We start from the raw sequence: 10,866 nt of genomic DNA, 5'->3' as shown, positions 1-10,866 counted from the left end.
CCCACACACACACACACACACCACACACTCCCCTTTATCTTCGGTACGTATATGGCCGTATTGTGTTGCAAGTCAGTGCTGTAAAACACATACTGAAATAAACAAAATACTTTCCCTTACACTGAATGCCAATGATTATTATTGTCAATGTACTTTTCTTTACTTAAACTAATCATTTATTTATTTGTCTCTTTCACAGGAGGGTCAAGTGTTGGAGTGCTCACAGGTCAACGATATCCGACTTGGCCTTGCCCCAAAAGTCAGTGTAAGTGGATTATTGTTTTTGTCTTTGTTCCAGTTTTGTTTAGTTCACTCTTTATTTTTGGTATTTTTTGTTGTGTTTTGTTGTGGGTTTTTTTATTTTTAATTGATGATGTAGCCCTTAAAGTCTGTGTAAACGCATGGCTGCCAACCAGTAAGGAAAACAACAGTCTAAAACAACAACACCCCCCCCCCCGTATTTATTAAGATTTTGAGGATTTGAGTACGGAAGTCTTGTTTTGGCATCGAAACATAGGTATTCTGTTTTCTAGTATTGTTCTCCCCCCATGCTGAAGAACAATTATGGCACTTTCAAGGACGGATTTGCCAATAGTAAAGTAATGAGAACGAGGCCAATGAGTCAGCCAGAGGATCTTTTGCAGCCCGTCCACTTTGATTTGTTTGAATGTATTGGAAGCGGGGACAACGTGTTTGGTTTTGAAAAGTTGGCAGCTATGTACTGTAACTCGTAAATGAATCTTTATTTATTGCTGTTGTGGTTTTCTTTTGTTTAGCTTTTGTTTGTTTGAGTTCTGTTGATTTCATGTTATTATTTTTTTTTTTTTGGTACAACATCCTATTTTATTATTAATATTCTCTTTCGGGTATAGAGGAGTTTCCCATAATATATCGATGGGCTAGTCTTATGTCAGATTTACTACTTCCTACATGCCTCAGGTTGTCTAGTCTACAGAAGGCACAATATATTATTAATAATATTGTGTTTTTTGTTTATTACTTCTGTCTTCAAGCTGAGAGAATGTCTTTTATAAATACAAATCCCATGGTGTTATCTTCTTCTTGCTCTGCCTCTTTGCCTCTTTAGCTCTGCCCTGCCCCTTATCCGTCTGTGTGGGTGGTTAGCGGGTGCTCTGGTGGGTTTGCTCCGCTTTTCCTATCATATATTATCGTCTTTATCTCCCCTCTTTCTTTTCTTTGTATGTTACTCTCTCGTAACAAATCTATTCCTCGGCGCTCAAAATACCCGTTTGTGTCCCTTGGAGTTCCGTCAAACGTTAGTAAAACTATAACTCTTCATCTCATGAGTTCTGCTGTCTCCAGCAGGTGGTACATTGGTGCTCTTAAGTTCTTTCGTTTCGTTTATGCTCGTTTATTCTCGTTTTCAGTTGTATTTATGTCCTAATTGTTGTTTCTGGCATGCCGCCGATACTGTGTCGAGTTCCTCCCATGTGGGACTGACTTTTATTTTGGGGGAAAAGTCCGTCAAAAAGAAAAAGAAAAACTTTTCACCAGAAAAAGAGAGCAGACGATGAAGACGGCAAATCAATGCTTTTCAGTGCTACCTAGATCATTTAGTGAGTTGGTGGTTGGTGGGCGCTCTGGGGTGGTTTGCTCCTTTTTTTTCTATCAAACATCTATTATTATTCTCTCTCCCTCCTCTTTCTTATCATTGTATGTTGTTCTGTATTATCACTCTTATATTCAGTACCAATTGTATGTTATAATTGTTGTGCAATAAATCAACATGTGCCGTGAAACTGACTAAAACTTAACTCTAGATCTTATTGTTGGGTTGTGTTTATGAGTAGGCCTTTGTTTTTTGTATAGTTACTAATTTGTAGCAGGGAGAATAGGTGCACTGCTGCTCGTCCTCTCTCATCAGCGTCTTTATTTCTAATGTAAACTTGTGAAAAAAGTTGAGTATCGCATTTAACTGCCGCGTGGTAGGAGGCCAAAATAATAGGCGCTTTTTGTGTTTCTTTCTGTGCGTCTTCTCTGTCTGTCTGTCTGTCTGTCTCTGTCTGTCTGTCTGTCTGTCTGTCTGTCTGTCTGTCTGTCTGTCTGTCTGTCTGTCTGTCTGTCTGTCTGTCTGTCTGTCTGTCTCTCTCTCTCTCTCTCTCTCTCTCTCTCTCTCTCTCTCTCTCTCTCTCTCTCTCTGTGTGTGTGTGTGGAAAGGGGGGGGGGGGATTTATAACCATTATGCTAGTCAGGATTTTCCTCGTGCTCTCCTTTTAAAGACTATACAACTTATATCAGCTATTTTTTTTTTTAAATAATGACGAACACAATAAATTGGATGTTACATAGAACTTAAAGGTCAAGCCCGAGGATTATGTTTTTTTAGCCGAGGGCAATAATGTAGACCAAAAGTACGTCACAAGAAAGATGTGACGTGACGAAAGTGAGATTTTTAAAAGATCGATAACGATCGTGACATTACTGTTCTGTATGTGCCACGGGTATGAAAGGGGGGGGGGGGAATTTGATGCCCTTAAGTACTTGCTCTGGCGTCTGCGGTGAAGCGGTTAAGGCGCTTGACAGTCGCATGCACGGGGCCTGAGTTCGATTCCTGAGTGGGGATGGCAAATTTTATAGAGTATCTTGGTCTTTCTGCTGGGATGTTGCATCCCCCTTAGCCCGGGTTGGCCCTGACAGGCAGTGTCCAACATTGTGTTGATGGGTGCTTAAAAACAATTCAAACAAAAAAAGAATTATTTGCTAATATTGGCAGTTGCTTTTAATTCCCTTGACACAAGTCCTTGAACACCTTAGTCAGGCTAAGTTCTTGACTCACTAATAAGAACAATGACGAAGGGACAATGAATTCAGTTTCTAAGACACTTGAATCTACATAAAGGCTTTGAATATCTTGCCTTCACTGGATAAATAGAAGGCAAACAAGGCAGGGGTAGACCCAGAGAAACTTGTTTGGAAAATCTGAACAAGTGAGGCAAAGGGAATCCGAGCGGAAAAGAGACTAAAGAGCCATGATTTCCGAATTCTGTTTCATATCTGGCACTTTATGATTATAAAAATTGTTCATGCTATGTACATATTTTTAGTACAAAAAAGTGGTAGATAAAAATTGGGACTGGAATTATGTTTGCTATGCACCTATTTTGCCATGCGTGTGTTCGCTTTGTGAGTGCCAGAACGTATGTTATAGAGTCAAACCCCGTTTTACCGCCTTCATTGGGACAAGCATAAAGTTGGCAGTACAGTGGGGCTGGCGGTATAGCGAGATAGCACTGATTGCTATCTTGACTAGTGGTAGACTGGTAGAGACTGAAGAGGCAAACTGTAGCCAGTCTTGATTCATTTTTCTGTTTTGCGCGATAACCATGCGCAGGGGGAAAATTGAGTAGCAACCAATTACATGTGCATCTCCAGCTGAATATGAACTTTTGGTAAATTCAAATTGAAAATGTCTGCCAGATCTGAAGCTAATCTATAATGTGTCAAGGACCCTGTAGACGTACATTTTTTTTTCTTTCTTTTTTTAAACCCTGATACTCGTCTGACTTCGGGCCTCAAATAACCTTTCACATAGACTTGAGCATGAGTCCTCACCATATCAAAGGTTCACGGGCACCTTCCAACCTTTTGGTCATCGGATTGTGGTCTTGTGATGCCAGATATTTTAACGACAGGCCGATATGGCGCAGTTTCTTCGAAGTTTCTCAAGGTGACTTTGGAATTTGATTCCAGTTTCTTTTTAAAATATTTACCAACGCCTAAAAATAATAGCATTTCCATAATCGAGGAGCAAATCGACAAGTGCTAGAAAAGGCTGAGCTCGCAGAGACGTGTCTGGGGAAAAGATTATCAAGCAGCCACCTAATGGCGCCATGTATCATGTGCATTGTACCTCTGAAGGCCAGTTCGCTGGCAGTATGTCAACGAAGTTTGAATGTATAATTAAAATGTGGTCATGTGCAATCACTTCTTTGCAATCGCTATTGTCCTCCTTTCCACAGATATTCCTTCTAAATACACCCATTTGTATGGGAGTTTTTTGTTTTGTTTGTTTTCTCCAGGAACCAAAGATTCAAGACTTCCTGGATAAGAATGCCCACAGTTTGGAGAATCGGACAGTGACAGTTTGTAGTGGGCTGGATCTGGTGAACATTCAGTACACATTACTCATTGCAAAAGATCCTGATGTTGCTAAAGTGAGTGCTCATAGTCATAGAACATTTGAGAGAGGGAGGGAGGGAGGGAGGGAGGGAAGGAGGGAGGGAGGGAGAGAGAGAGAGAGAGAGAGAGAGAGAGAGAGAGAGAGAGAGAGAGAGAGAGAGAGAGAGAGAGAGAGAGAGAGAGAGAGAGAGAGAGAGAGAGAGCACCTGACTGAGAAAATAAAGAGTGATGACCTACCAGTTGTACCCTCCACCAACCACCTGTTAAGGGACATTAATAAAGAGAGGAATAGCAGAGTTGGAAAGTTATTGCATTGAATTATTGTACTGATGGGTGTGTTTGTGTGTGTGTGTGTGTGTGTGTGTGTGTGTGTGTGTTTATGTGTGTGTCTGTGTGTGCTTGTGTGTGTGTTTGTGTGTGTGTCTGTGTGAGTGTGTGCGTGTGTCTGTGCATGCATGTGTGTGTGTGTGCATGTGTTTGTGTGTAAGCTCATGTGTATGTATGTTTGGGTGTGTCTGAGTATGAGCATTGCATACACGTGAAGATGAAGGTATTGTAAAGTGCCTGAAGTATTGCGCAGGATAAGTTCCTGGATGTTTTCACGAAAGGCCTATGTGATATGTTATTTGAAATTTTTCATCTTTTCCTTCTTTCAGGTATGGTTTGAAGGCTTGCGTAAAATCACGCTGAATATGAAGGCCAACAATGTATGTCCAATGACACAGCTGAAAAAGCAGTGAGTTGTGTGCCTTTAATTTTGCCACTGACTGTAGTGTCTTTAGGCCATTCCAAAATGGGGGGGACATTTGTCGTTCAAGCATAGTAGAATTGTAAATGGTCTGACTCATGTCACGCTCATAACTGTGCCTGATCTACAACAGGGAACTGCTGCTTTTTCTTTCTTGATCCTTACTATTGTCATTTACCTCTACTTCTTTTGTATGTTTGTCACTCTCTTGTGACCTGCTATTTTCGGGGTGCCTTGATAGTCGAAGCAGACCTTGTGCTGTTGAAGCTAGATTGGTGAGCAATCTACGTCTGATTTCCTGTAAAGACTTCTCTGTTGACACCCACCCCTTGGCGCTCATATGACCTTATGCAGTTGCGAGTGCTGTAAAACCCTCTACTATAAAATTAAAAAAAAAAAAAGATATTGAAGCTCATTTCTAGCTTTTAATTGCAGGTAACCTGAATAAGTAATAACTTCTTTTGTTGGATGAGATTCTCACTCGCCCATTTTATATCCATGCAGTCAGTCGGTCATTCTCTCAGTGGTGAAGAATATTTGTCTGGCGGTGGGTGAGGTTTTTGAAAATAAAATTAGTGTGGTGGTACATGAGGTTTTGGAAAATTGATTAAGTCTGGTAGTAGATTAAGTTTTGGAAAATGAAATTTACTGTCTTTTATAAAGGCAGCATACCTTGCTTGGTAATTGGAGAATACAGGAATTGATTTTGATAAAAGTCAGTTGTTTGATAATCAGGTAATAATTGTTACAGATGCACAAGCACACATGAGTCGTTTTGATTTACAGCCACAGCATTAAATGAAGGAACATCTAATGTGTTTATTCAGCATTTCCTTGTTCTGTTGAACATTTTTCTTTGGGAATACTGTTAAGTTGAATTCTTATTTACAAACCATTGTAATGTACAATATTATTTGAATACTGTTTTAACAATTGCCCCATCAGGCCTTCCGTTTATGCTTTTCTCTGAATTTCTTTTTGCTTGTTCATTGTGTTATCCAATCATAAATGTTCATGTTTTTCCTCTGGTTTTCAGCTGGATAAAACTAAGCTGCATGGTGAACCCAAGTGGAAGAATTCCTGTGAGAGGGTGAGTAATCCGTTTGCTCCTTTGCATGATTTTTACATTATATTAACACCGTGTAATCGATCACTTGTCTAAAATGGTCACTTTTCTCCTTTACTATGGTTGGCCATCTTAGACAGTTTCTACTGCACATTATTTCACAATGCCCTCGCAATGAGAGAAGGGCAGTAACCTCAGAAATTAAATGTGCACTACTGGCTACAGTAGAGGGGTTGTCCACCTTTTTTCGATATTGGATTTTGATTTCTCGGAGATACCAGGTGGATAAGATGGGCATAGAGTAACATAGAAATATAGTAGAAAACTCCCCATCTTATATACGACATGTGCAACACTTTTCAAAGGTCTATCTGACTTGGATGCCGAATATGGGGTCCGGTCTGAGGTTGTGCGTGGCATTTGATTTTATTATTCCTCTTTTTTTCATGCACCTGTCTGCTCACAGGGATGATAACTATTAAATAATTAAATGAATAAATAATTAAATATATAATTGAATAGATAAATAAATACACTCCACTTTATTGATCCCTGTAGGGAGATTTTGGTTACATTACCACACACTCACATGTTACACACACACACACCCACACACTTACGAACACACATGCACACACACACACACTCACACACTCACACACTCACACACTCACACACACACACACACACACACACACAGAGGATATTTTATGAAAGTTATGAAAGTTATCAAATACACAATGTGTGTCCCAGCATGGTGGAATCGGGTGGTCGTAGGTGTTTGGTACTCTTTAATTATTGGCATAATCTTAAAGCTTGTTCATTTGTCTTGTCTTTGATGAAAACAATACAGGCGTATGTGTTGTAGTGGTCAGATGCTTGACTAGCGCCAGAGGCCTGAGATTGATTCCCAAGTGGGGAGAACATTTTTATGGAGTATATCAGTCTTTCTGATGGGATGTTTTATACCTTTCAGCCCAGGTGTAATGAGTATGAAAGATGTTGAGCCAGTTGTTTTTTTTTAAACGGATAAAATCTGCCCAATGGGAGAAAAATGTCAATTTTTTCTATTCCATTATTGTGAAGAATGCCTAATTTCATCATGATGCCAGGCATATTACACCAAACCCGACAATTTTATAAGTAAGACATTTTCGCTGGTTGTCACTATGCAGTACCTTGTTTTGTGCTTTGTGCAAGGACACACCTCAGTTACCACCCACCTAAATGCCATGTTACAGACTTATGCTTGACATTATTGTGATGAGCCTGAAATCACTAAACACTCAGTCATTGTTTTTGTGTTCTCCTGCCACTTCTTTGTGAAGTGATTGGTTTGTCAGTCTGTCCTTCCTTGTACTTGGACTTTGCTAAGACAACAGGATGGTCTAAATAAAAAGTCATTCCTTGTTTTAAAATTGAGTATAAAGAAGTCTTCCATAGCTTAGTGTTGACTAGTGTACTTTTTTAGAACTTAATTAATTCTCATTGAGAAAGTATATTGAAAAAAATGCTTCAAATATGAAATTCCTCTCACTAAAACGTGTGCTGATGCTTTCTGTATGCCAACAGGATCACACGAACATTTGCGTCAGGCAAGACGGAGAAAAGGATGATGTCAAGTTTAAAAGATTTAGGGCTTCCTAGTGGCAAGGTGAGCTTGTGTTGCATAGTCGTTTCGTTGTCAGATAATTTTCAATGATTGAAAAAAGATATTACATTTGTTTTATATTAAGCTGAAATATGATAATAGCTGGTAGTTGCTATTTTGTTTTCAAGCTTACCCATTCTTTTCCATGTGGGCTCTGACTATGCACAGTAGTTCTATATTTTGTTATACACAATTGAAATGTACATAGCTATTTTTTACAGTCTTTAAACTTTATTGAGAAAGTACAGATGAAGAATTCTGAATTACCCAGAAAGAAAGTTTTGATATAATACCGACCTCAAAATGAACTTTTGGTTTTACAACCTCATATGGAGTATAGATTGATGTGTATTTTTGCATGTACTTTATTTTTTATATTTTTTGGTTTTCTATTAGGGAGATGAAATTGATGCCGAGCTCTTCACTTTTGACAAGTTTTATGAGCTCTACCACATGATCTGCCCACGCACTGACATAGAAGAGCTCTTCAAAGATCTGTGAGTGTTTACAAGTGGATGAACCTTACTTTAAAGTTGAATTAAAGAATTTCTTTTCTCTAAAAAAAGTTGATTCAGAAATGTTATTATGTGTGGGGAGAAAGGGAATTGAGAAAGGGGGGAGGGGGGATGATTGTAATCAAGGAGTGAATGGGATGGTTAAGCTCTAGGGTTTTTTTTTTCCTTCACTTTAGTGGGAGTTTTCAGTTTGCATGATTCCCCTGGTCACACTCTCCTGGAGGTTTATGGAAAATTTTTATTCATATTGGTATTTTTGTAAATGGAAAGCACACGACCGTGACCCTATGTGATAATTTGGTAAATTGTTATTAAATGTTAGGAAAGGAAAGACAATTTAGCTTCAAAATTTGGTCACTCTATATGACACAATGGCAGTTTTTGTGTATTTGGAAAAAGCAAGACAGATGCACAAAAAGGGAAAAAATTGATAGATTTTGTGTTGTTTTTGACAAACGTTATTTGTTGAAAATCAAGACAAACTGTTTTTCCTGTGTTGTATCGAAGTAGCTTGATGTAACTGATTATGATTTGAACTGTCACTCTGTACTTCTCTTTCTCTTTCTTTTTCTCTGTCTGTTTGTCTGTTTGTTGTCTGTCTGTCTGTCTGTCTTTCTCTCTCTCTCTCTGTCTTTCTCTCTCTCTGTCTTTCTCTCTCTCTCTCTCTCTCTCTCTCTCTCTCTCACTGACCGTCTGTCAGTTTGTCAGTCTGTAAGTTTGTTGCTGTCTATTGGTCTTTCTCCCTTTGTCTTCTCATTTGCTGTTTTTTCTTCTGTCAGAATTTAAACTTATTTTCCTTTAATCCTCAGATCCCACAACCGCCCATTCCTAGATATTCCTCAGTTGATAGACTTTTTTAATGATGTAAGTGAACATTGAACTCTAATTCAACATACTTAACATTTTCACTAATAGGTATTAGGTTTATTGTTTGTAGAGCATACATAACATATTTCTGAAAAGGTCGTATTCATGAAATGTTATATAGGCACAATGTATTCCGTTGGTTGTTTGTAGTTAAGGAAAAGTAAAATAATTGGAGTACAGGGGGTTCCTAGCTAATAGAAGGCACCTCAGATGACCCCCCAAAAAAACCCTGCTCTTCTACAAATGTGCTTTCTTGCAAATTTCGAAGAGGAATGATTAGGAGTATGTGTTCTATGGGATTCGTTAATAAATGTGAACCTTCTTGCATTTGATCCCTTGCGGTGGGTTGAGTCATGGAGCTAAGCTAGCACGAAGATGTGAAGCCTCCTACCTGTGTGCCTGCAGCAGATTTCCGCCCTCCTAATGGAGGCCAGCTGGAGGAAGGAAGGAAGGAAGATGTGAAGCTTTCCTGTACTGAGCAATCACAGACAATGACTGTCATAATTACCCCACAGCCTGCTCTCACTGGCTGCCCACCATGCATTGATGGTCACTGTCTTTCCTCATTGTGCAATTCTATCTGACACCTTGTCCCTGTATGTTCTTTTTCTCTCTTGAAAAGCTGCAATTTCAAGTAATAAAGGAGGGCATGTACATGTGGTGTTTGCTAAGCTTTCATCAGTTCCAAGGAAAATGAGTCATTTTATAGCTAGTCCATTTCTGACAGTAGTACAATTATGCTATTAGACCGAGTTGTTGGATTTGAAATGTGCATTTACGAGGGGTAATTATATAGGAAATTTTCTGTTCTGCACTGCAAGGGTGCTTTAAGGTGGATCAGTCTTTAATCTGGCATGCTACTATTTTGTAACATTTTAAGTATTTTTTGCAGTGTGAATGACTGTATATGAAGCTTTAAAACATGCTTTCTTCAGAAGTAACAGAAAAATAAATATCATGTCATGTCTATGGTTATGCCTCTGTCCCTGCTCTCAAATTTAAAACATTATTGAGTTTATGCCCAGCTGTCTATAGTAATAGTAGTAATAGGCACATTTATACTGCCAAATTGAACATTTCACATTCTCCCTTCTCAGAATAAGCTTTGAATAGGAAGCGCAGATTGCACCTTTGAAATTTAAGTGATGTGTTTTCTAATTTTGTTTTCTTAATTTCTTCCCCAGAGACAAAGAGATCCACGGTTAAATGAAATCCTCTTCCCATTTTATAATCATGCAAGAGTTAGAAATATTATACAGTCTTATGAGACAGATCCTGAGTATTTGGCAAAAGGTGAGTTTCTGTTGGTGCATTAAAAAAAAAAAAAAAAAAATTTTGCAGCGTTTTGTGCACAGAGAAAGTATTAATAAAAATAATTTAAGGAAATATGTTCTACATTGATATTCTTGACAATCTGTGTATGACACAATAATGGTTTCAAACAGTATCATGACTTTTCTTGTTGCATGGTCATGAATCATGTTAACCCTTTGAGCTGTAGTGCCATGGTTTGTAAATATAAGAGTACAAAGGCAGCGCGATGTAACTGAGCAATTTGTTATTTTGAGAAAAAGGAGAAACCTTCTTGATGCGTATTTGTGACAGTCAGTCACTTATGTAGCTATACCACTTTGATACAACTATTATGGACGTAGATTGCTGTCCTGCCTTTGACAAGAAGGATATGGGTCAGACTAGTGTATTAAACTAATGATACCAAAAAATTTCCATTTTGTCAGGTATGTTCTGCCTTTGGATGGCAGAGTATTGCTGAAAGAAGCAACAATGTGCACTCGTTCAAAATTGTCACAACAATGGCACTTGACGTTTGTAGTGAATATGTGTCAAGGCTAATTATTTGAGATCTCAGTGTACTTTT

The 10,866-nt window shown here is 38.6% G+C and overlaps 1 protein-coding gene across 3 annotated transcripts in view; it reads left to right on the top strand.

Annotated features, from left to right (window-relative positions):
* Nucleotides 1-199: 199 nt before the first annotated feature.
* The window catches only part of LOC101851810 (1-phosphatidylinositol 4,5-bisphosphate phosphodiesterase beta-4), a gene marked incomplete at its 5' end in the record, with an annotated part of 49,000 nt that continues 38,333 nt past the window's right edge, over nucleotides 200-10,866 (top strand). For all 3 annotated transcript variants that reach the window (XM_035970379.1, XM_005100791.3, XM_035970380.1), the window contains 8 exon segments: nucleotides 200-265; nucleotides 4,041-4,175; nucleotides 4,797-4,876; nucleotides 5,925-5,978; nucleotides 7,527-7,608; nucleotides 8,002-8,102; nucleotides 8,930-8,984; nucleotides 10,172-10,280. In XM_035970379.1, the coding sequence (XP_035826272.1) occupies nucleotides 200-265; nucleotides 4,041-4,175; nucleotides 4,797-4,876; nucleotides 5,925-5,978; nucleotides 7,527-7,608; nucleotides 8,002-8,102; nucleotides 8,930-8,984; nucleotides 10,172-10,280 (682 nt within the window).

This window comes from Aplysia californica, unplaced genomic scaffold (assembly GCF_000002075.1).
Source record: "Aplysia californica isolate F4 #8 unplaced genomic scaffold, AplCal3.0 scaffold00260, whole genome shotgun sequence".
In the NCBI taxonomy this organism is placed as follows: domain Eukaryota; kingdom Metazoa; phylum Mollusca; class Gastropoda; order Aplysiida; family Aplysiidae; genus Aplysia; species Aplysia californica.
This window is presented reverse-complemented; position numbering and strand designations above follow the sequence as displayed.